Source organism: Phascolarctos cinereus, unplaced genomic scaffold (genome assembly GCF_003287225.1).
Source record: "Phascolarctos cinereus isolate Bilbo 61053 unplaced genomic scaffold, phaCin_HiC Scaffold_9;HRSCAF=440, whole genome shotgun sequence".
Lineage (NCBI taxonomy): Eukaryota > Metazoa > Chordata > Mammalia > Diprotodontia > Phascolarctidae > Phascolarctos > Phascolarctos cinereus.
Window position 1 is genome coordinate 19929138 of NW_027556402.1, and position 26182 is coordinate 19955319.

The following is a 26182-nucleotide window of genomic DNA, read 5'->3' on the forward strand; positions in this document are numbered from 1 at the left end:
TCAATAAACATTTATTAAGGGCCTACTATGGGCTAAGAACTGTGCTAAGCAGTTCTCAAGGCCAAGGTGATCTCATTTAAAAGCAAACAAACACAGATGCCCTGCCACACATATGAACTTTGCCTCATAGATAAGCCATTTTACCTTTAACCTTTTCCAAAAGAAAAACTGAACACCCAGCTACTACAGTAAACACACAGTGATGATCCAATAAATTCCTCAAGCTAAGTTTTGTAGTCCTATAGAATGTATTGGCCTTTGGCCCAAAACAATAACGTCCTGACTGAGTTCAAATCCTACCTTGGGCACTGATAGCTGTGTGAACCTGGGCAATCACTCAACTTCTGTCTGCCTCCATTTCTTCATATGTAAAATGGAGATATGAATAGCACCCACCTCACAGGCTAGTTGTGAGCATCAAATGAAATACTATATAAAAGTGCTTTGCAAACTTTAAAGTACTCTTTACAAATGCCTGTCAGTGTTATTAGGCATCATTATTATTCAACAAATACTCAGTTTATAATGATGGGGGTACCATGCTAGGGTGTCTGACTGTTATATGGAATTTTCGGGAAATGCTATTCTGAGGCTCAGGTTGATGACTGGTCCACTCAGTCAACGTCTCCCAAGTCTCTATGATCTGGCCTGGTCTTCCTCCTGTCAGCTGTTTCACTGACTTTCTTCCATTTGCATCCAGTGAGAGTAGCCTGAATCACATCCTCTTTTACCCAAGGCCTCATTCTACAGTTACTGGCACGGTCAGTGATCCTAACTTATAAACCAGGAAGACTTTGGTCGTCGAGACATTAGAAACCAAAATTGTCTCTATTTCTTCCCCAGTTCAAACACTAAATAGCACTTTCTATTCCTAGGGGAGGACAGCTAGAGCTACTCTATGACTAAATACAAATGTGGAAAGTCATAAGTCTGATTGAAACTCTCCTAAAGACTCCCCCAGTTCTTCTGCACCCATCCCTTCCACCACCAGCTAGGCCACCGACCATCATAGTCATCACAGCTGCTAAATACTACATTAACCTCTTTACCATGGATCTTTCCTTGACATTTATCTGTCCCTGTCCTTAAGTCTTGCTATATAGAAAAGTACCCTCTGGATTGGAGATAGGCCACAAAAACTCTCACATTCCAAATACAAAGTGAAGGACTGTATTCCATCTACAAAGCCAGTTGGGCAGGTCTGCTACCAATGTGGTGAGCCCCTGGGAGTGTAGGGCTACCAGGGTGCCTAAGGAGAAGCAAATAGGCCCAGATTAAAAGACAAAGCTGGTTAAAGCTTCTGTGCCGATCAGCATTGGGAACGGGCCCATGAGTATCCTCTGTACTTCCTATCTGGGTGAGATAGGGAGATCGAGTCTCAGCAAAAAACGTTTGGTCCAACTGAGACTGAGACAGCTGCATTTTTAAACACTGAGACTATGGCTCAAACCTGTATGTCGATCCACCCAACTTGTCCAGAATGGAATCAGTTGTCTTGTCTGCAAATCTACCTGTCTCTCTCTTTCTCAGTGTTCTCAAGGATTCCACCATCCTTCCAGTCACCCACTGGTGCAACCTCAGTCACGTTCAGCTCTTCCCTGGTCCTCACACACTACATCTAATCAAATCAGTGTCCAGTCTTATTTATCCCAGGTTCACAACATCTCTTTCCTCCATTCAGAGGGCCCTAGTTCAGGGCCACATCTCTTCTCTGCTAACTGATCTCCCAGCCTCAAGTGTTTCTTTTCTCCAGACCATCCTCTTCACAGCTGCCAAAATAAATAATCCTTGAGCAAGGGTATAAAAATGTCACCCCACTTCTCAAAAAGCTCCAGTGACTCCCTGTTGCCTTTAGGATAAAATACAAGCAAACGCCTCCATCTGGTAAAGAGCCCTTTACAACCTAGCTCCAGCCTCCTCTTTATGACATCCTATCCTTCCCCTTCACACACTTGGTGTTGCTGTCAAACTGGCCTACGTACTGTTCTCCACTCGTGCCATTCCATCGTTCCAACTGGCTCCAGAGTGGGGCTGATGACTGTACAGCCCTACCTCATTTGGATCCAATTCACTTGCAAGTCAAGACATCACCTCCTGAAATCTTTGAATGAATGACAAACAACCTGAATGAATGGAGGACAAACCACAACAATGCTTTTGTGCAGGCCGGATCCTCTGCCTGGAATGCACCCCCTCCTCTCTCCTGCCTTTCCAAATGCATAGCTCCTTTCAAAGCTCAGCTCAGGCTTCGCCTCTTACCTGAAGCTTTTCCTGATCCCTCCAGCTGCTAATGCTTCCTACAGTGCCTGAAATTAGCCTGTGATTACCTTGCATATATTTGTATTTATGTATAACAGTGACAGTAAGAAGAATAGGGTATAGACATTTAACCTTTATTAAGGTTTGCAAAGCATTTTGCAAATGTTACCTCATTTTATTCTCACAACAACGCTGGGAGGCGGATGCTTTCATTACCCTTATTTTATAAATAATGTAACTGAAGCTGAGAGAACATAGAAGTAACCTGTCCAGGGTCACACAACTATTGGTGTCTAAGGAAGAGGGGAAGGGGAGGAGGGGAGGGGGAAAATCTGAAACTCAAAATTTGTAAAAATGAATGCTAAAAATTGTCTTTACAGACAATTGGGAAAAAAAATACTATTAAAATTTAAAAAAAAATAAGTGTCTAAATTTGGATTTGAACTCAGGTCTTCCTGACTCCAGGTTCAGTGTTCTACTTAGCTGCTTCTGATATGTATATACATTGTTTCCCACTATGGGACATTAGCTCCTGGAAGGCAGAGACTAGTTAATTTTTTTCTTTTCATCTACTTTACTTAGCATAGTGCTTGGCACACAGTAGGTGCTTAATAAATGCTTAGTGGTTGATTGAACTACAGCAGGATTCAGGACAGGCACTGGCTTTTCTCAGAGCCACAATGACCACATACAGCAGGTTGAGCTGGTCCCCATCAGTAACAGGTACCTGTCTCTGATGAGGTTTGAGGGGTTCAGGGTCCCCACCAAGGACCAAAGTACAGGTCAGGGTCATCTGGAATGAATTCACGGACTCAAGCATTCTTTAAGTCAAGCTGACAAAGGTTGATTTTTATGCTATTCCACGAGTAAAAGTTCTTAAGGAACTTGCAACCTTGGAGGGGTACGGTTAAAGTTTATACAGGATAAACTACAGTAAAACGTGCCAAATAGGGCTAATTAGGTGATGCAGGAGGGTTAGGGAGTGGTTAAGGAGGCCAGTTCTTAAAGGAAGATACACTTTTTTTAATCTGCTGTGCAGATGTTTTAGGCCCCAAGGAGGTATGGTTTGAGGTCTGCTACTTCACTAAGTGAACTAGCAGTCAGGGTGGACTGAGGAGTGTCCAGTCTGCCACCAATCAATGTCTTGTTTGACAAGATAGATGTAGGAAGTATACATATGTCTTAAGTCTAGGATACACATGGGGAGTCTAGGATGCAGATGAGGTAGGGAGTTGGTATAGATAATCCAGTGAGTAAGAATATCTTTATGAGCCAATACAAAGCCAGTTCAAACTAATAACTCCTACGGGTGCTGTTTGTCACTGCACCGGGGGAGAGATAAGTGTGTTGCTGAGGCCCACTCAGGAGCAATTGCTAGGCATTATGTCCTTGGGCTGGGGAGAAACTGCTGGGGATAGTGTTTCTGAGGCTAGGAAGACATACGGTCTTGGAACTGGGGTCTGAGTGCAGGCACCCAAGCACCCCATCATCTCCACTGGAAGGCTACCCAGCATATTGGGGCCTTTCTCGGCTCAGCAAAGCAGGGGGTGATTTCAGACTCACCTATAGGTATAGGGTCCCACTTCCTCCACACGAGGGTCTTCCCCCTGGAGGATTTCATCTGGATTGGTGACATTGAAGAAATAGAACTGCATATATATTGGAGGAGGCGGGTTTTCCCAGGTGTCAAAGACCTCGGTACCATTCTTTAACACAGTGTTCTGGGGAAAGAAAGGAAAAATGGAGTTTTACATTATGTGCAGATTGTGTTGGCTTTAAGTAGCAGGAAGAAAAAACCTCCCCCACAGTGACTGCCCAAGTTGAATATGCATATATATGTGTGTGTGAGACATATGAATGTTTTATATACACCCTTATTGCCCAAAGCATTTATTTTCTTCAAATGGTGAATTTAGCAACCAGCAAGAAAATACACAAACAAGAATTTTAAAAAACCAGTCACACTTAAAATCATAAACTTGGGCTATTTGAGGTTTGTTTTTTTTTAATGCACATTAATTTCAACATGATAGCAACAAAACACCCTACCTGTTTCTACATCTTTCCACACTACTTTTCCATGTTACTTTCCATGTTTTATTGCTCCCACATGGCTGGGATTACTATGAGCCTTTTTGCTCCAATTCTATAAATCTTTGCTCTTCTTCACTTCAAAACCATCTTTCCAAATCTCTTTGTATCTTCATAGTTGCCATTTCTATGATGTGACAATAACACATTGCTTTCATACAGCACAATTTGCTCCATTCCGCAATGAACAAACACATCCATTATTTCCAGATTTTCACTATTATAATAAGCCTGCTAAGAATATTTGTGTCAGATAAGTGGTTTTTTCCTTAAAAACTTACTTATCCCTTCATAACTTATCTAATCCTCACAATAAATCTGTGAGATAGATACTGTAGGAATTATTTCCATTTTATTGATAAGAAAACTGAGGTCCAGAGTTGTTAGAGATTAGGTTGTAGTTCTGGTGGTGAAATTACTTATCAAGAAATAGGAAAAGTTTTGAGTTTTTGTCTTCCCAAAAAGACTATGGCAGACTTAAGTTAAAGAAAGGTCATGAAAGGTCAAGGAAAAAGCCTCCAGCTCTCCACAAAAGCCCCAGCAAATATCTGAAAAGGGGCCAGAAAGCTCAAGGACAAGGAAAAAAAAGCAGGATTCCTTCAGTGTTGGGCCAAAAGCCAAGCAGAAGCTGGTGGCAGCTGGGGGAGGGGTGGCACTGCTCACAAGACCCTCCTGCCAATTCCATTTCCTGAGATTCAGCTATTTACACTCTCTATTTCCTGTTCTGTTAATCTGGGTAGTTAGTACTTTTGTAAATACTTCTCCATTCATTCGTTAACACTTTTGCTTGGCATTTTGAGCAAATATGGTTTCTAACAAGTCTAGAGCTTCAAGAGACACTAATTTAATCCAAAAGAATCGATGAGAACAAATCATAAAAACAATTGACATCAGAGAAAATGACAATGAGATTTGCATAGCACTTCATGCATGCTATTTTTTTATCTTCACAATCACCTTGCAAGGTAGTTACATTTATTATTATGTATTTATTTATTATTAATTCTTACTCTTATTTTACAGATAAGGAAACTAAGGCTGAGAGAGATTAAGAGACTGCCCTGGGGTCAGATAGCTGTTTGAGGCAGGATTCAAATTCATTCTTTCCTGACTCCAAATCCAGCTGTTTATCCACTACACCCAAGGTCTTATTGTTGTTCAATCATTTCAGTTGTGTCCGACTCTTTATGACCCCATTAGGGGTTTTCTTGGCAAAGATACTGGAGTGGCTTGCCATTTCCTTCTCCAGTTCATTTTACAGATGAGGAAACTGAGGCAGAGTTAAGTAACTTGCTCTAAGTCATACAGCAAGTTAAGTGCCTGAGGCTGGATTTGAACCCAGGTCTTCCTTACTCTAGGCCTGACATTCTATCGACTCCAACACCACCTAGCTGGTGCGGTTTTTGGGTCACACAGCTAATAAGCATGTGAGGTAAGATTTGAGCTCAGATCTTCCTAACTCCAAGTCCAATACACATTTATGTCATCTCGTTGTTGGGCAACAATGAGAAAGACAACATAAACTTCTGGGATGCAGCCAAAGCAGCTGTGAGGGGGGAAAGTTATATTTCTAAGCACTTTAAAAAATTATTTTATTAAATGTTTCCTTTTAAAAATATTTCACTTTATCTCACTTTTTAAAAAAAAATCTTGTTAAATATTTCCTAATTACATGTAAAAGATTTTAACAATCACTTAAAAATTTTTTGATTTCCAAATTCTCTCCCTTCCTTCTGCCCCTCCCCCTTCTTGGGAAGGCAAGCAATTTGATAGCAATTATATATGTGAAGTCATGCAAAAGATATTTCCACATTAGGCATGTTGCAAAAGAAAACACAAACAAAATAAAACAAGAGTAAAGAAAGTAAAAAAGCTGTTTCAATCTGTATTCAGAGTTCCATCAGTTAGCTCTCTCTCTGGAGGCGGATGACATTTTTCATTGCAGGTCCTTTGGAATTGTCCTGGATCATTGTCTTAATGTGAGTAGCTAAGACTTTCACAGTTGATCATTGTTACAATGATGCGGTTACTGCATACAATGTTCTCTTGGTTCTGCTCAATTCACTCTGCATCAGTTCATATTCTAAGCACTTTCATCAACAAAAGAGAAAGGCTAGACCTATGAATGAAAGCACAGATAGCTAACTCCATCAGATTTTAGCAGCCCACAGCCAAGCGCCTCAATTCACTCATCTAGCAAGGCTAGCACACCCAACCAGCTTTCCTCTCACCAGGATCCTACATCATCCAATTCTACCTCAGCATCTCTTCCTATACAAAGAAACAGCTGCAAAAAACAACCTCTTTCTCCTTTCAATTTTCTATCTTAAGTCAGAAAGAACAAGAGGGATTGCCAAAAGGCTTCACCTCTCTTACACTCTAGGTGGCACTAAAGGGCAATAGCTAGAACTCCAGTCTTTTTCACCCAATCAGGAAGCAGTAGACATGGCCAGCCCACTGCTCCAGCTGTTGTTTTCTTCAGCAAACGTGCAATCAATTTCCTTTTTTTTCTTTATCCATGACTGAGTCTTTTTCTTCCACCAGGTTTTTCCTGACAAAACTCTGTCTCAGTCCCAATACTTTCAGTGGCTTAAATCAGAGCCTCCCACAACTACCAACACAACAAATTTCCCCCATCAAATCTATAGTCTTTATTAAATAATCTCTCAACCTCCAAATAAATTATGTGATTTTTTTTCATTTTTTGGAGTTTTCCCTGCAAATGAACTAATGAACCATAATGACCTGCAGCCCCGTCATTAATTCATTCTCAAAACGGTTCTTGAAATGTTTTTTTTTTACTCGTCAGCTTTTTAATAGGAAAGGGGGCGGGGAATTGCATTAATCATCTGTTAAGTGCTGGGCACTGTGCTAAGTGTTTTACAAATATTATCTCATTTGATCCTTATGGCAGACCTGGAAGGTAGGTGCTATTATTATCCCCACTTTTACATTTGAGGAAATTGAGGCAGACAGAAATTAAGTGACTCATCCAAGGTGACATAGCTAATAAGTGTCACAGGCCACATCTGGTCTTGACTCTAGGCTGGGTGCTTTATTCCCTAGCTGCCTCTTTCTCTGAACTTTTAAGCCAAAGGTGTGAGACATGCAACCCTGCAGCCTGCAGGGAGCCTTATGACAGTTTAGGGGTCTCTATTTCTATTTGAGATTGACACCACTGCTTTAAGCCATCAAATGTAACATATAAATGCAGTATTACTCTATGTCTTTTATAAACTGATTTCAAATTTTACATTTGCAAAACAGTTCACTTTCTAAACCAGACTGCTCAAATCTTATCTGACAAATGTGTTTCTACACACACACACACACACACACACACACACACACACACACACAGACTTTACATGTGGGAAGAATAGTGGGGAGGGGAGGGGAGGGAAGCTAGATGGCTCAGTGGATAGAGCACTGGCCTTGAAGTCAGGAGAACCTCTGACCAAACACCTGACACTAGCTATGTGACGCTGGGCAAGTCACTTAACCCCAATTGCCAAGAAAGAAAATAAAAAGAATATTAGGGGGTTAGATCAGGGGAGTCCCCAGTCTAAGGTAAAGGGACACAAGGAGCTGGTTGAGGAGCCACTGTCCTCATGGCCTATAAAGCAAGCTAGGCTGGATGGATTCTAGGATTGTTATCTATTTTTTTTTGCCTTTGTTCATATCTGCAAGTCCTTATACAACCACATAATAGGCTCCTAATAAATCTTTGTTGCCTTAAAGAAGTAATAAACCAAAAGTTTCTTCTTTCTCCTTTCAGGCATAGGAAAAAGGTAGGATTTTATGCTCTCTATCAGTTGAATTTAATTTTTTTTCTTCATGCAAAAGTATTCTTTCCACCCCTTTCATCACCAAACTGCTCCATGTGAAATAGAAATACCTTACACCTATAATATAACAGTGGGTAACCATAAAATTCCTGCAGCAAAACCTACAGAACGTTTGTGGAGCTGACCTGAGCTTCCTGTGCTCCCTACTGAGCCATGGGTATTCTAAATCAGTGCTAAAGGACTTGATTCTTTGAGACCATAAAGCAAACCCTTTACTGGCCACTGAGTCAGCCAGAGCTCCTGACCCAGCTTCCTTTAAACAGATGTCTTGACACTTCTGCTCTCACTTTCTTCTTCCCCTTTGCAGAACATGTGATGTTGAACTCTCTGGGTCTTCCAGGGGGGATGCAAGGAGTTCTTCCCCCCCTCTCTGCTCCTATCCGATGGCAGCTGGTGACACATAGGTTAATATATATGCTGCCTCAGTGGGTCCTGAGGCTGGTCCTTGGACTCGTTGACTGCATCCTGTACTCATGTTCCATTCCCTGAGCAGAGATGACCAAATGGTAATCCTGAGGTAATCCTGGTGTCTTCAAGAGGTCAGGAGCTCCTGGGTCCCTCGATCAAAGATGACTGGTGGTAGGAAGAGTTTTCTGCAAATAAACCCTTTTAAGAGGAGGTGACCATGAAGAGATGATAAGCCCCAAACTTGGCTTGGCTGGCGAGGAGACATGAACCCTGCGAAAGCTCCAAAGACAGTAGAGAGAGGAGGTGAAAGATGAAATGTCTCTTCAACTGTCCCACTAAATGTCCAATGTTTTAAATATTACCATTAAAGAGAACATATTGGGAATTGGGAGTCATTGTAGCAATGTACATTTACTTGTCTTTTGTGTTTTAAGTGGTATTTTTGTGGGAAGAAAATAAATAGCTGTCTCATACCTTGATTCCTATACCTAAATTGAGTGCCTTTCTGATCTTTTGGGGAGACCCTAGACGTAAGCCACACTTAAGTTTTATGTGATTCTCCTTTGGTTCTGGGGCAGGGGGATAAAGGGCCATCGCATGTGAGAAAAGAGCTTGACCTCTGTCTACGGCTATGCTTTCTCCAGAAATGACCTGAGTTTATATGCATGAGTCTAGCAGGAGTGGGGAGCCTGCAGCCTTGAGGCCACATGTGGCCATCTAGGTCCTCAAGTGCGGCCCTTGGACTGAATCCAGACTTCACAGAACGAATCCCCTTAATAAAAGGATTTGTCCTGTAAAACTTGGACTGGGCCAAAAGGCCACACCCAAGGACCTAGAAAGCCGTGGCCTCAAGGCAGCAGGCTCCGCACCCCTGGTCTAGAGCTAAAGACCCTTTTAGTGGAAAGAGATGAGTGTCCTAGCCCTCCTGGGCTCTCTGCCTGGTTCTTGTTACATAAAATAGACACAGAAAACAGATATTTTAAAAGGATGAAAAATCATATCTTTAATTTATTAACAGTATAAACATTTTGCTGTGTGAGCAAAATTTTTTAAAATCGTGGCTTAATACTTTTTGATACAATGACTCAAAGGTATGTCTAAAGTTCAGCTTAATTTGATACTCTATCTTAATGACTGTCATAGCTGAAATAGACACATCACAAAGATTGATGGAAAACATGCCTTACTGCCTGCACTTTCTAAATCATGAAATTCATTCTTCAGCCCAATTCACCAATTGCGCAAAGGTTTTTGCTGAAATCCAGAGAGTCACTTTCCATTTTCCCTGATGTTAACTGGACGTTCTTTCAAACTAATTGGAAAGAATTACATTTTAATATTTTTCACAAATGGGTTCAAAACCACTGAAACTCTTCATTTATAAAATTTTTAAGCAAGTTAGAAAATTCTATTGCTGAGTTTAAGCAGAAATGAGGAGTTTTAAGGTAATACTGTTTTTGCCGAAGTTTTAGGCACCTTGCTAATCAAGATGGATACGCTGTATCAAAGCACAACATATACTTAGGGAGAGGAAGTATATTGTTAATGATAGTGGATGCATTCCTATATTTCAAATAATCTAGATCAGGGGTGGGGAACCTTCAGCCTTGAGGCCACATGTGGCCTTCTAGGTCCTTGGGTGTGGCCTTTTGACTGAGTCCAAGTTTTACAGAACAAATCTTTTGTTAAGGGGATTAGTTCTGTGAAGTCCTGATTCAGTCAAAGGGCTGCACTTGAGGACCTAGACGTTCCCCACCCCTCATCTAGATAATTTCCTTTTTTTTTTTAAAGCTTTCCATCAGATCTCATTAAGCTGCCATTGTTTTGAACACACAGTGTGGCTAACCAGCTCACGCTAAAGGAATCATCTGTTTGTGATCAAGATATTAGCATTATCTTCAAACTCCAGTTTCTTTCTGGGAATCTACTTAGCCAATGGCTCATTTTTCGAGGGTAGCTTTAATTAAAAACCAAGTAATACATAAATCCACTTCACTGGATGTATACAAACCGTAACATAAAGCACTGAAATCAAAGAAACAAGAGAGCTCCCCCAGGCACCCCAACTCCTCCTGCGATGCAGAAGCCAGGCTTTCCTCATACCATAAGAGACACCTGCCTGACATCAAGACCAAGTGAGAGTGCCAGTGTCAATCCACTTAGTTGGCATTTAAGGCAGAATTTGAACTCAAGACTTTCTGACTCTAAGTTCAGAACTCCATCCACTAAGCCACCTGGTTCCCTAAGATTCTAGATGAAGGAGAACCTATAGGCTGCTTTTTTTGTGTCCGCTGCCTAAGCCCTCTATCCCCACCCCCATCAGTACTGGCAGTACCTGGAGGCAGGAGCCCAGAAAATGGTGGCTGAATTTAAATCAATGTAGGAATTCAAAACTTATTCTTCAAAGAGCAAAAAAAGGCCTAATCAAATGCCCTCTGGCACTGTTTTTTTCTACTTTAGCTTGGCAGTGCCTTGGGACAATAGCAAAATAAATCTTTTTTTAATTTTCATACTAAAGGAAAAAAAACTTGGCCTGTAAGCATTGGTAGGCTTTCTGGAGAAGGCATGCCAGCTGTGAGATGCCTTGGTTAACCCTGACAAGCCTTCTTACACCAGCTCTACAGCAGCTGCATCCAAAAGGTCAGTCTTGACCTGTGCCCACTTGATAAAGAGGCAGCCAGGCAAACACTGGTACTGTGGGCTACGTGCAGACGCTCAGCACACAATGGCACAACTGTTGAATAACAGCCAAAAAGTCATAGCATATATGTGCACACACCCTTGCTCAATAAAATCAAGATTTTGAAATAAGCACACCGTTTTTGTTGGAAGAGAAGACAATCTTCTCACATACTCTTTTGTCTGGTCTCTCTTTTCTAATCAACTGTTTCAAGAAAGGTTACCTAATGATCAGATTTCCCCAATATATAGATTGGTTTTGCTGATTTTTTTTCCTCTTCTAACTTTTTCTTTTAAAAAAAATTATTATAAGGGATGTTATAAGGGATTATTCTCTGGAAGGGAAGAAGAAGAGGGATACAGGGGGAAAAACAAAAGCTATCAATAAAAACTTATTTTAAAAAGATGCTATGGGAAGGGAGAAGAATCTATAGGGAGATTTCTGTAATAACAACATTTTGAAGACAAACAATTTTGAAAGACTTAAGAATGCTGGTCAATGCAATGGTCAACCACAGTCCCGGAAGACTGATGGTGAAGGACGCTACTCATCTGATGACAGAGAGGTGATAGATTCAGGGTGAAGACTCAGACGTATGAGTTTTAGACATGACTAATTCCAGGTTTTGTTTTGCTTGACTAAATATTTGTTACACGGATTTTATTTTTCCTTTTCTTTTTTCAATGGCAGGCAGGTGGGAGGGAGAAAATGCCCATTTTTTATAAATAAAAATACAATTGTTTATAATTATAATCATATTATATATAATTACATTATAATTATAATATATATTATAATTAAAAATCAATAAAAGGAAGTTATGAAATAGTTTTGTTGTCAAGCATAAAACCTTGAAAGCTAATCAAACATTTATTGAATGCCTGCCATGTACAAGAGATTGCATTAGCTATAATGGGCTTTACCAAAAAGCACGAGAAATGGGCCCCGATCTCTAGATGGTTACTCTGGAGGGGTCACATGGGTACACACAAGGTCACACAGCTAGTAAGTATCTTGAGTGACCGGAAGGAACTGGGGGCTTGAGAGCTATGTGTTATTCTATCACTCCTGCAGGTCACTCATTAAAATACCACTGGCTCACCAAACCTGCAGCTGGTAGGGTCCCAGTAGATTGGCTTTCCTTCATTAAAAATTCATCACAAAGAGAAGAGGTCTGAATTCATCTGGCCTGGGACATGGTCACTTCTATTCATTCCTGCAGTAGCAGTGGAGTCTTTTGGCGGGCCCAGGCAGGCAGAGGGAGGCTCCCAAAGCTAGGAGAACAGGCCTTAGGTACAACAGCTCTGTTAGTCTTATAAATAGCTAGGCGATATATCAGATTGTGTGCCGTCTTGGGAAGGGTGGGGGGGAGGAAGGGGGAGAAAAATTTTCAACTCAAAAGCATATGGAAGTGATTGTTGATAAATCAAAATAAATTAATAAAAATAAATAAATAACTAGGCCACAACCCGCTCCTCAGCATTTTGACCTGACTGAAACACAGCAGGATGCAGTTCACAATAAACATTTAGTAGATTTAATTTCTTAGTGAAGAAAAAAAACCCAGATATCAAAAGCTTGCTAATTGTGCAGCTTATTGTATATGGCCTTCATCCCCTCCCCCATTTCATCCTTCCCCCTCCTGACTTCACTGTTGACAGTTTGGCCTCAGAGTTCCTGCCCCTGGAGCCCTGGCCTTTTCCCAACCGAACCTGATCAAATATCTGACCTCTCCCTCTCCTTAGCTCCCCCTTCAAAGTCTAGTTCCTCTCCCACAGCTTCCCCAAAGGACTGGGAGGTTTGTTTGATCTTTAATTCTTGGTCCTGGAATGAGGGTGGGATGGGAAAGGTGTGGAGGGAATTAGTGTGCCTGGAGTTCCTCCTCCCCCCTTATCCCCCAGGGGAGAGCGTGTAAGGTGTTCAGCACCTCTGCTGTGAGGGCTAAACGAGCCCTATTTAGGGGTGCTCATCCACCTTTAGCGTCCACCTATCAGGCCTCGAACCCATGCATGAGTTGGGGGCTGTCTACCCCAAGCATATGAAGACTTCCCTCAGAATGGGCTGATGAGAACAATTTGTTCCAACAGCCTTGAAGGCGGCTGAAACAGGCGCTGAGGAGTGCTTGGAGCTTGGTCAGACATGGAAGATACCAAGATCAGCCACAACATCCTGGTCCATCATATATTTTGTGTTGCCACTGGACTTTGATGATTCTGAAACAGAGAGTGAGGCTGACAACTTTGTGCAACCCTGCCTCACTTAAAATGCAGCTCACAACCAAGTCAAGACCTCACCCTGTGATGTCACTGGTCCTCTTTGAAGACAAAGGACAAGCAACAATTTCCTCTCCAGAGTCTTTTTTTTTTTTTTGCCTAGGCAATGGGGTTAAGTGCCTTGCCCAGGGTCACCCAGCTAGTGAGTGTTATGTGTCTGAGGCCGGATTTTAACTCGGATCTTCCTGAATCCAGGGCCGGTGCTCTATCTGCTGTGCCACTTAGCTGCCCTCCTCTCCAGAGTTTTGGCTTTCTCCTATACATGTTTCTTTGCTTTCCCAGCATTATAGGCCTTTCTCAGAGGCCCCATCTGTTTTCTTCTCCACTATAGCTCTCTCTAATCTAGGAAAGATTATGGGATCACACAGCTAAAGCTGGACGCAGGAGTGTACCGGAAACACCTTGTACATTTTCAGAGGTAGTTGTTAAACACATACCAGCACACCCCTGTCTCGAAGGAACTTTGAAAAGGATCATCTCATCTAAACTCCTCATTTTTACAGATAAAGAGAGGGAAGACCAGTTTTTTGAGACTTGGAAATGAGGACTTGACTCAGGAGAAGAAAGCAAATGACTTGCCCAATGTCACACAGTGGCAGAAGTAGAATCCAGATCTTCCCATTCCAAACCCATTGCTCATTCTACTGGACCAGACTGCCTCCTAATAGAGACAATGAAGAAGCAGGAACAGAAAGCTTATTAATACTAATTCCCAAAGCGGTTGCTTCTCTGTATTTTTGTCTTCTTTTTTCACCTCTGCTCTATCCAAGAATCTTCAAGAGTACCAGAAAAGTCAGCACCACCATAGAAGCCACAGAATTATTTTGCACCTTTTAAAATCAAGCCATAGGGAAAAGAATAATAAAAAGTATACGGCAGAGAACAAAACAAAATTCAGAAGGAAGCACAGAAAAGCAGGGTAGTTTTGAAAACCACGTGTAGCATTTATTACATGGTGGGTTTTTGAAGTAAACAGTGTGAAATGGAAATTCATGGTTTCATATTGAGTCCTCTTTCTGTGTATCTAGAAATGCCTTTTCTTTTCTTTTCTTTTTGTATTTAAGTTCAAAATAAATAAAAACTTTTTAAAAATCAAGGCATCTCCAGACAGTCACCTCTTGTGTTTCATTGAAGAGGCACAAGATGGCTAAGCCTCATGTGGTCACAGACTGACTCAGCAGGAGCCACAAAAGATGGGAACTCAGTTCCCGAGCTTCCAAACTGGTTTTATACCTTTTGCTTCAAGCCACTTAACAAGGAAGGAATCATTTTCTTTGGCTTCTGTCATCAGTTACAAGCCTTGGAAACCAATCAGGTTACAAGTATACCCGCCCAAAGCTCTTCTGGCAAAATAAAAAAAAAAGGTGAAATGAGTACTTAATTATTCTAAGCCTGAGTCACTCTGGCATGAGAAGTAAAGAGTGATTCACTCTCCCCATTATCACATGCCAGTTTCTTTTTCCTCTTTAGTGAACTAACCTCTTCAGAGAATGATGCAAGAGTTAACCCAAGCAACTTCCAAGTAATGTCAGACACCAGACAAGTAACATAAGAGGATTTGTGAATAGTAATAACTGACCCTTATACGACTCAGAAAGGCTTTTTGCACGTAATCTCACAAGGACCCTTAGTTTCACAACGACCCTGCTCACAGGTTAAGAGAATACTATTACCCCCATTTCACAGATGAGGAAACTGAGGCCTAGAAAGGTGAATTGAGTTATCATGCAGCTACTGAGTGTCAGAGACAGGATTATAGTCCAAGTTTTTGTTAACCTTGAAAACCAATGCATTTTCCAACACAGCACCTAAACTCTCCAGTTTAAAAGCAAATTAAAAATCAAGGTGAGACACCTCTAAATTTCTAAGATATGACAAGCACTACTCAGGTATAATAATGTGACATTGCATTCAAAGGATTTATACTTAATGAGGCGCTAGGTGGAGCAATGGATAGAACACCGGCCCTGGAGTCAGGAGGACCTGAGTTCAAATCCAGTCTCAGACACTTAACACTTACTAGCAATGTGACCCTGGGCAAGTCACTTAACCCCAATTGCCTTGCCAAAAAAAAAAAAGTTCAATTCTAGGGCAGATAGAAAGGCTCATTAGGCCAAAGGGTGTAGCAATGACATTCCTGGGATCTAGAGGGTACAGTGGGGTGATAAGGCCAGGAGGACATTACAATACAGATGAAAAGGCCTGGTGATCCTCAATGTCACTGCAAGGATTAGAGGTAGTTACTCCCAGCTCACCTAAGGGTTGTGAGCAGTACTGTTACTCTTCCCATTTGGCTACCTCAAAAGATGTAGGTGCGTAGGGTTTGAAAGGAGGGGAAGGGAAAGGAAGGTGTGACTTGGAGTCAGGAAGGCCTGAGATCAAATCCTCAGATACTTACTAGTTATGTGATCCTGGGCATGTCACTTAACCTCTCTCAGCCTCAGTTTCCTCATTTGTAAAGTAGGTATTATATTAATAGTATCTACCTTGCAGGGATAGTGGGAATAAATGTGTGAACCAAGGATGAGTAACTCCATTTTGTTTTAAGCCTACATTTTCTGACTAATTATTGTATGTTTTTTCTATAATTGATACAAAATTGAGCGATATGGTTTGGCAAGGATGCATGTCCCCCATATTTGGCAAACAACTACTAATAACATGGGTCTCCCGGATTTGGTAAATAACTACTGTCTGAGTGTGTCCCCCAAACCTAGTAATCAGTCACTAATGATGCATATGATTCTCGAATCCGGCAAACAATTGTTAAACACTAATGATATGAGCCTTGACTGATGGTTATCTTTTATCATAAGCTTAGGTCATTGATCACCAGTAAGAATTTAGATGCAACTTATAAATCACCTTAGCCAGAGCCATAAAAACTTAGCACCTTGGTACCCCAGTGACCATCAGCATATTCCTGGGTAGGGACCAGGATAAACTTCTATATTCCCCAAGGTTGGAAATGTGAGCATCCATTGTTTGTTTGAGAGCAGTGCTGGTTGATGACAACTTGTCAGAAAGCCATGTTGGAGGAAGACACGAGGCCTCCGGCTAGGCAAAGAATGAACTTTGTTGAGGGAGACGCCTCTTGGGATCTTTAGGAATCAGGGTGGTGGGTTGTTCCTAGAAAGGTTGATGCACATATTACTGAATAGTCTATAGAGTTCGATCACAAACATTGATGACTATGAGCCTTTTCTGTATACATCAGCCTTAATAAGCATCCATAACATTTATTAGAGTAATAACGGTAAATGGTAAATCGATTTTATGAATGCTCCATGTGTTACCCCAGGGTAGTTGTAAAGATAAAGTGAAATAAAGCATGTAAAACACCTTGCAAATCTTAAAGTACTACATAAATGCTATTATTAAGTGGCTTACTCAAATTTAATTATGTGTAGAGCAAAACATTTTTGAACATGGGTGAGAAAAGGCTTCTCTAGCTACTGTAAAGTTTCTGTGGCTATGTCTGTCGGAGCGGTAATAAAAGTGTCTCCTCAGGCAGGAAGGCTGATAGTCGTCCCATAGTGACTCTTGCAATATGTCTACTCATGTGAGGCAATGGTATTGATGGGATACAGGCCCAAGCCGAGACCTTTGCCTCTCACCCAAAAAAAGAATTTGGGTCCCATTTGTCTATGGGACTCTCCTTGAGCTCTTAGCAGGTCAAGGAAATCTAGCAGTTTTCTGGGGCTAAAATCCTATCCACTGGCTTTTCCTTTTCTTCTATACCCAATCTCCCAATTTTTTGTTACCCTCAATGCTCACCTAGCCCTCTATTATCTTACATCTGGATGGCCCCCAGTCACTTCCCACCATAATCCTATCTAGATCCCATTCAACCTCTTAGTTATTTCCATCAAGATCCTCCCTAGGCCCCTCCTCCAGTCACCCCAGATACCCCTTCTCCCAGACCCCTCCTCCAGTTACCCCAAACTACTTGGCCACTCCTAGATCCCTCTCATAGTCTTTTTGTATATAAGATTCATCTTGACCACCATGTAGTGCTGGGACTTCCTAATGCCCCCTCGTCTTCACGAGTGTCACAAATGCTCAAATTCCTTAAGAGTCTGGCCAACATGGCTGATCTTTAATAAACCTTGTCTTTGGCTGAAAGAAGGATTGGGCCAAATTCTTTCAGGCAGGACCCACATGCCATGATTCTGGGGTCCCAGCACCTCTAATATCTAAACCTCAACATTTAGGCTCAGTATGCCCTGCATTTTTCTGCATTAATCTTCAGCCTGCCTTCAGGCAGCCTTCAAGGGCGGCTACTCTATGAGCTGATGAGCCCAAATTTCCCTGTTCATGTGATTTCCCAATGGGAAAGCAATCACTTGAGGGAGCTGTATTAGGCATTTAGGACAGCCACTTCTGGTTCTTGGGAAGCTTTCAGGCCACAAGGGTACCAATGGAGTATTCTTTCTAGTCTTTAGAGTACAAGAATAATTAAATAGAAATTGAAAATTCATACAGACACCCACAAGACTCAAGATGGTCATTGATATCCTGGGAGAACCTTGTTTAAGAAGTGTAGACAAACTACAGAAGAATTCAGGTTTTTAAGCTTTGTTACACTTTCCAGAATCACAGCCTCTCAAAGTTAAAGGGCATACCCCTAACTACATGCCATCCAGCCTTTCAGAAAAACCTGGAAAGACTCATATGAACTGATGCTGAGTGAAGTGAGTAGAACCAGGAGAACTTTGAGCACAGTACAAGCAATATTGTGCAATGATCAACTTTGACAGATTTACTTCTTCTCAGCAATACAATGATCTAAGACAATTCCAAAAGACTCATGATGGAAAATGCTATCCACATCCAGAGAAAGAACTGTGGCCTCTGAATGCAGATCAATGCATACTATTTTCACTTTTTTGTTATTTTTTTTCTTGTGGCTTTTCCTTTGTACTCTATTTCTTCTTTCACATCATGATTAATGTGGAAATATGTTTAACACGATTGCACGTGTATAACCACTATCAGACTGCATGCCATGTTGGGGAAGTGGGAGGTGAAGAAAAAATTTGGAACTCAAAATCTTACAATAGGCAAACCACTATGTATAATTAAGATTCAGGTCATATCTGAAGTCTTAAGTCTTACTGCCGTTTTAAGCTTTATTAGAGGATTTTTGGGGGCAATCTGCATATAAAGGATAAATTGGGGGTAGCCTCAAAAGGAAGACAGGCTTCTTGCAGAAAGTGAGACTTGAAAGAAGCTAGGGGACCCAGGAGGTAGAGATGAAGAGGGTGAGTGATCCAGGCCTCAGGGAGAGCTAGTGAAAACGCTTGGAGAAAGAGTGATCCCAAAGTCTGGGCCAGGACAAGATCCCACTAATTTGAAGAGAGTTAAGCAGTCAGTGTTTCGAAGAACTGACCAATGCTTTAAGTCAGGTTAGTTAAAAAACAGGAAAGTATATCCCTGTAAATTATCTAATTTGTATAGATTTGTGGAAACGTTTAAAATTAACTTCATTTTTAGTAAAATCAAAAGTAGTAAGAAGTGAGACTTTTCTCTAAAGTCCTTTCCAAAATTCTTGGAAAGGAGGGTGATAGGTGAAGGAAGGCTTTCATTAAGTGAATGGATTAAGGGTGGCAACCAGAAATTGAACCAAGATAAAGATGCCTGATCAAGGTAAGTAGTCTTGCCCACATTCCAATACCCATCTATTAGGGGCAATCTCCTTGAAGGAAGGGAAGAGAGACATGGTTGCTCAATTCTTGAATGTCTGTGTAAGGCATCCTTTCATTGTGCAATATTCCTACAGATATTGCCTAAAATAATATTTAACAGTCATGTTGGGAGGGAAGGGGGATTATGCCAGTTTGGAATGTTTCTTTCCAAGACAGAAATGGTTTTGATATAGATTTAATGTTAAATGAAATAAAACTCTCTGGCAGACTGCTTCCTAAACATAGAGTACTGTATTAGCATTAATATTTTGTCTCTGAAAGTTTGCAATCTTGACTCCTTCCCCCAAGATGATTTCCAATGTATCCTGTTTATGTATATAGTTGTTTGTATGTTGTTTCCCTTGTTAGACTGTGAACTCTTGGGGAGCAGAACTTATTTTTTTATTTTTCTGTGTATCCCTGGGTCTCAGCACATAGTAGGTGCTTCTTATTAACAAATGCTTGTTGACTTGACTTGGGTTTCCCATTCATTCTAATAAAATAAAGGAACACTTTAAAGTAACTATGTGTTCTGTTCTACAAAGGACATTTTATTGAGAGGAGAAACTCAGAAGCAATGCAAGGAGGAAGTCTGAAAACCCAATGTATCAATCTTGGGCCATAACAACATAAAGTTGCTTAAGGAGTGATGGAAACTGGCCAGGAAGCCGTTGAAGGGAAGGGATTCTGTCTGGAGGCTCTGTTGGACGTTGTATTTCACCATGAAACAGGAAATATTAAGTGTTAAGTGGGATTTGTCAAGAGGATTATATGGAGTCAGACAAACCTTTGGCAACTGATTAAATAATATTTCTGGGAAGGGTGTTCTAGTCTAGCTGATGAATATAAATCTGGCAGCATATAGTGGACCTCTTGATAATTTATTATTGGAATTATTTTGGATTTTTAGAAATATCTTAGAAAATATAGCTAGAAACATGAATCCATGAACAAGTAAACACATCTTCTATAGGCTAGAATTCAATATCTCAGCTATATGAACTGTTTCCATTGATCTGTGATCTCTTCAACATGGGCACTCCTGTTCTGTGGGTCCAGATCAGATCCCATCCATACATTTTCATCCTATAAGCCTTTCCCTGCCCTCCTATAAATCTTTCAAAAGGGGTCAACTCCAACAGGAAGGAGCCTTTTTCTATATTTTTGACATTAAGAGGATACTGATGGCACATACAGGTTGTCCATCTCTTCTTCCTCTCACCACACCTCCTTCCCTGGTCAGACATAAAGAGAAATAAAGGGAAAAAGAGACAGAGACAGAGAGAGACACAGACACAGACACAAATAGACAGACAGAGACAGAGAGAAAGAGGGAGGGAAGGAGGGAAAAATGGGGGAGAGGGAGAGAGATACAGAGAGACAGAGAGAGGGAGGGAAGGAGGGGGAAATGGGAAAAGAGAGAGAGGGAGAGAGAGAGACAGAGAGAGGGAGATACAGACTTGTAATCTCACTGCTGGGAAGAACTCTCAAATGAAATGTAGAATGGCACCTGCTTTGCATTTTCTAGTCTTCAGGGATGGGCTGGAGGCTCTGAGAAGTTCCACAACGTGTCAGAATTACACAACCAGGACATGTCAGAAGTAGGACTTGGGTTGCTTTCTTCCTGCCTCGGTGGCCAGCTCTCTATTCCTGAGGTCAGTCTGTCTCCTGAAGATGACCCTTGCCTCATTTCTCCTCTGCAAATCTTCCCTGATAACATGTTGCAGCCTACGCACGCCCACCATGAACCACTTCATTGTCCTTTGGACGACCGACATTTTTAATTGCTCAAACATTATGGTATTCTATGACTCAAAGCCATACAGCATTACCAGAAGAAATTCAAACTTTGCAAGACGGTCCTTTGTTTCTGCTTGGAGCTTGCGGACTCAGTCTAGTCTAGCTGCTCTTTCCATTTGTGATAGGACCAATATTTACTGGAGTTCTCCTCTTCCCCCTGCCCCCACCCTCAACATGGGTTACACTGTTGTTGTTGAGTCATTTCAGTTGCGTCCAACTCTCCCCCAGCCTCATGTGGAGTTGTCTTGGCAAAGATCCTGGAGTGGTTTGCCATTTTCTTCTCCAGCTCATTTTACAGATGAGAAAGGGAGACAAACAGGGTGAAGTGACTTGCCCAGGATCATACAGCTAGTAAGTGTCTGAGACCAGATCTGAACTCACGCAGATGAGTCTTCGTAACTGCAGGCCCCGTATTCTTTACCCAGTGCTCCATCTAGCTGCCCATGGGTTAGGTTAGATTTTTCCAAAATGGCAACAAGAACAAGACTTGAATGGCCCAGGACTGAGGCAAGGCTTAGTCTGTGCCTCCCTGGATGCAGTTTCCCAGTGGCCTGTGGCTGGGCTGATGTAGCTCCCTAGTCACAGGCGTAGTCAAGGGCATAAGAGATCCCACCTACGTTGGGTTTATTGATGCCCTTCAGACAGACACAGCGGACATCCAAAGACCATGTGAGTCACCATGCCCTGCCCAGCTGACTCAGTGTGCTTCCACATAGAGAGCAGGGAGGGCCATACTGAAGGAGCTAAGCGTCACTATATCCTGATCGCATATTTACTTAGCGCTGAGTAAAACTCCCTTTCTAAAAAAATATCCATCAATGCATGAGTGCCTCATTTCATCCCAACATTGATTCTGAACTAACAGGGTACCGGTGTTAGACCCACTCCTAAATCAGTCAGTCAACAAGCATTTATTATGTGCCATGCGCTGTCCCAAGGACTGGGGATACAAAAAGAGGCAAAAGACAGTCCCTGTCCTCGAGGAGCTTATGATCTAATGGACAAGACAATATGCAAACAACTAGTAATCAATAGAAGAAAGACACTAGTTTGGGGTGAGGGGGGGTGGTTAGGGAAGACTTCTTGTAGAAGGTGGGATCTTAGCTGGCACTTGAAAGGAAGCTGGAGAGGCCAAGATACATTGAGGAGGAGGAAGAAAATTCCAGGCTAGTGAAAGAACAGAAGCTAGTGAAAATGCCCATTGTCAGAAAGAGGTCATCAGACTTGAAAAGGTTGCAAACCACTGAACTCGTAGAATTGGCAATTTTAGATCTCTTTGGAGCATATACATAATTTAAATCTTTTTAAAAGAACATTATTTAAGTTCATAAGCTCTTGCATGCAAAGCTGCATAATTCCGTGTATCTGGTCCTATGATTTTAGAACTATGTTGCTGTTTCTCCAAGGAGAAAGAACTGGAAAAAGTAAATGCCTATTGATTAGGAATGGCTAAATAAACTAGGGTACATCAATGGAATAGAATATTACTGTGCTATAAAAAATAACACATACTAGAGAAACACAGAAAGATTTATATGATCTAATTCAGAGGAAAGTAAGCAGAACCAGGAAACAACATACACAATGGCTATGACAATGGGAATGAAAACAATGACAACAAACACTCAAACTGAACTCTGTAATTATAATGACCAAGGTTGGCCCCAACAAAACAAAAGGGGATCAAATATACCTCCTTTATTTGAAAAGGGGGGGAACAATAGGCTTGGAACATTGCGTATACACTGTCAATCTAGGTTGCCGTATTGCTTAGTTTTGCGAAACTGCTCTCCCCTTCTCTGTCTTGTTGTTGTTGTTGTGGTTGTTATGAGAGGAGGGTAGATATGTTGTCTGGGGAGGTAAGGCTTGGAAATGAAGGTGATATAAAACTGAAATATATAATTTTTAAAATTGCTTTTTGGTGAGGCAATCAGGGTTAAATGACTTACCCAGGGTCACACAGCTAGTAAGTGTCAAGTGTCTGAGGACGCATTTGAACTCAGGTCCTCCTGACTCCAAGGTCAGAGCTCTACCTACTGTGCCACCAAGCTGCCCCTTTACTTTTTTTTCCAAGAACTACTGTTTTTACTTGTACTATCTTACTAGACAAATGATGGGTCCATTACAAATATATTTGTGCTAATAAGATACTGTCTTGGACTCTGATTACTGCAAGAGATGAGATTAGTTAAGCTGCTAGACTAATTTCTGAGATATTTTTCAGCTCCAAAATTCTATGATTCCAACTACTAAACCATATAGCTTCTCTTCTTTTTTTTACATAACAAAAGATTTTTTAAGTTTAATTTTTATTTTTTTTATCAGTTACATATAAACAAAAATTTTTAATATTCATTTTTTTAAAATTTGAGTTCCCAATTGTATCTTCCTCTTTCCACTCCTCCCTCCCCGAGAAGGCAAGCAATCTGATATAGTCATACATGTGCAGTCATACAAAACACTTCCATGTTCACTCCTCTTCTTAAGAAGAGTCAGTGGCTTCCTTTTTCTGCCAAGACAAAATACCAACTCCTCTGTTTGACATTTATAAAGCTCTTCACAGTCTGGCTCCAATGCATGTTTCTCTGGCTACAACATGCTATTACTTGTCTTTGTAGCTTTAATCAAACCATGCACCATACCTAAAAAGCCCTTCCCCCTTACCTCTGCTCCTAGGAATCCCCAGCTATCATCAGGTTCTGTTGAAATGCCACCTTTTCCTAATTCTTGCAGTTACTAATTCGCTCTTGACTTTTTATGTATTTCCTACTTACTTATCTGTGGGTACACAGTCAGCCCCTCCCTCCACCTCCCTCAATCCCCCCCCAATCAAAACTATAAGCTCTTTAAAGAAAGGGACTATTTTCATTTTTGTCTTTGTACCTTCCTCAACACTTAACACAGTGCCAGGCACAGAGTAGGTGCTGAATAGATGTTTGCCGAATTGAAATGGACTGAAAGATTCCATTAAAGGAAACCAAGGAAAGTTATGTCCTGGTATGGGTAATGGAAAGAGAGAGTTGTTAATGAGGAAGTGATTTTGTTTCCTTGTTTAATAGAAATTGAAGACAAGTCTAGCCAGTTTTGGTGAAGACCATCTGTTCTGTCAGGCTTCTGCTTGCTTGACTTAGAAAAAGAAGCAGCCCAACTGTAAAATCTTTCATGGAACTCAGATTTGCCATCTGGAGCACTCAGGGATCATACATATGCTCCATTGGGATACCCACAGTCTGCTGCCATAGGGCTCCCCTCTGGCTACCATAATGTTTTCTTTGTTTGATAGAGGGACAGAAGAAAAAAAGAGAACTACACCCTCTTTTCATCACTGGTTCCTGAGCCTATTCTTCCTTATTTGGTTTTTGCCAATTCTGCTCCTATACTTCTCAAGGAATCCTGGGTTGTTAGCAAGCATGCCAAGATGAAAAAATGTGTTTAATATTCTGAAGTATATGAGATGCCCTGAAGCATCTATCACATGCCTATATTATTTTTTAAGTAAGGCATAATTAATTTAATGGAAAGAAAAATAAAAATGATTTCACAGTCAATATCTCAAAATTAATCTTGTGTGATTATTTTTAATGCATGATTTTAAATATAAATTGTGATTATATTTATATAATTGCATTGTATAAATATAATAATATTTTATATTTATAAATTCCAATTATACATTTTTCCTTTCACAGAGACCACATTCTATGGGTGCAGCCATCATTCAGGGGGTGGCCTCTATATGAACCCATATGATATTAGCTATCCCTTCCATTCATTCATTCACATTTCATTTCATTCCTATCCTTCATTTGTAAATTTGATCTTCATCCAAATAATAAATAAAATTGTTGAAAAGAATAGGTCCTAGAACAAAGCCTAAAACATGCCACAGGGGATCTTCCTTTAGGTTAATATTTGCCCGTTAATTAATATTCTCCTATTGGGCTGTTCAACCAGTTAAAAAGTCACCTAAACATATTATCTTTTTAAAATATAAGTAGATATAGAAGATGCTTTTTATAATATATTACACCCATTTCTATTTTTAAAAAAACTAGAAAATATAGAAATTAATCAACCTTTCATTAAAATGATAAATAGTATACATCTAAAACCAAAAGCTAGTATTACATGTAATGGGAACAAACTAGAATCCTTTACAATAAAATCAGGGGTAAAGCAAGGATGACCTTTGTCATCACTTCTATTTGGCATGATACTAGAAATGGCAGTTATAGTCAATAAGACCGGAAAAAGAAATGGAGGGAATAAGCACGGGTTAAGAAGAAACAAAACTATCCCTTTTTGCAGAAGACATGATGCTGTTCTTAAAGAACTCTAGAGTCAGCTTAAAAGATGAAAACGACTTCAGCAAAGTTGTAAGATAGAAAATAAAGACACATAAATCATCACCATTTCTTTATAATACCCATAAAACCTAGCAGGAAGAAATAGAGAGAGCAATTTCATTTAAAATAATAATAGAATCTACAAAATTTGGGGGACTCTGCCTACCAAGATATACACAACAAGAACCATATCAATGCAACTAGGGGTGTAGGGAATTAGCATTTACATAGTGCCTACCATGTGCCAGGCATTTCACAAATAATATTTTGTTTGGTTCTTATAACAACTCTGTGAAGTAGGTGCTATTATTATCCCCATTTCACAGTTGAGGAAATCGAGGCACACAGAAATTAAGTGACATGCCCAGGGTCACACAGCTAGTAAGTGTCTGAGGCTACATTTGAACTTAGCTCTTCCTCACTCTAGGCCTAGAACTCTATCCACTGTATTATCTAGTTACCTCTTTTTCCAGAGAAGTTGCTATTGACAAAAATAAAGACAAAACTAAATAAATGAAGAAACAATCATTGCTCATGGATAGGATGAGTCAATATAATAAAAATAATAATGCTCCCTACGTTATGGATTATAGAACTGTAGAACTGAGGGAACATTCACATTATAGGTAATTCATATTTATGCAGCATTTTAAGGTTTAAAAAACATTTTCTTTGCAACAACCCTATGAGGCAGCTAGTGCAAGTTGTCTTCATTTTACAAACAATAAAACTGATGGCTGAAGAAGTGAAATTGCCTAAGCAAGGTCGAATAACTGAGTTGAGACCAGAA

The 26182-nt window shown here is 40.7% G+C and overlaps 1 protein-coding gene across 1 annotated transcript in view; it reads right to left on the bottom strand.

Annotated features, from left to right (window-relative positions):
* Positions 1-26182, bottom strand: part of SCARB2 (scavenger receptor class B member 2) — a 67366-nt gene that overhangs the window by 30071 nt on the left and 11113 nt on the right. The window contains exon 2 of the mRNA XM_020988438.2: positions 3823-3980. Coding sequence (XP_020844097.1) covers positions 3823-3980 — 158 coding nt within the window. The remainder of the gene's footprint in view (positions 1-3822; positions 3981-26182) is intronic.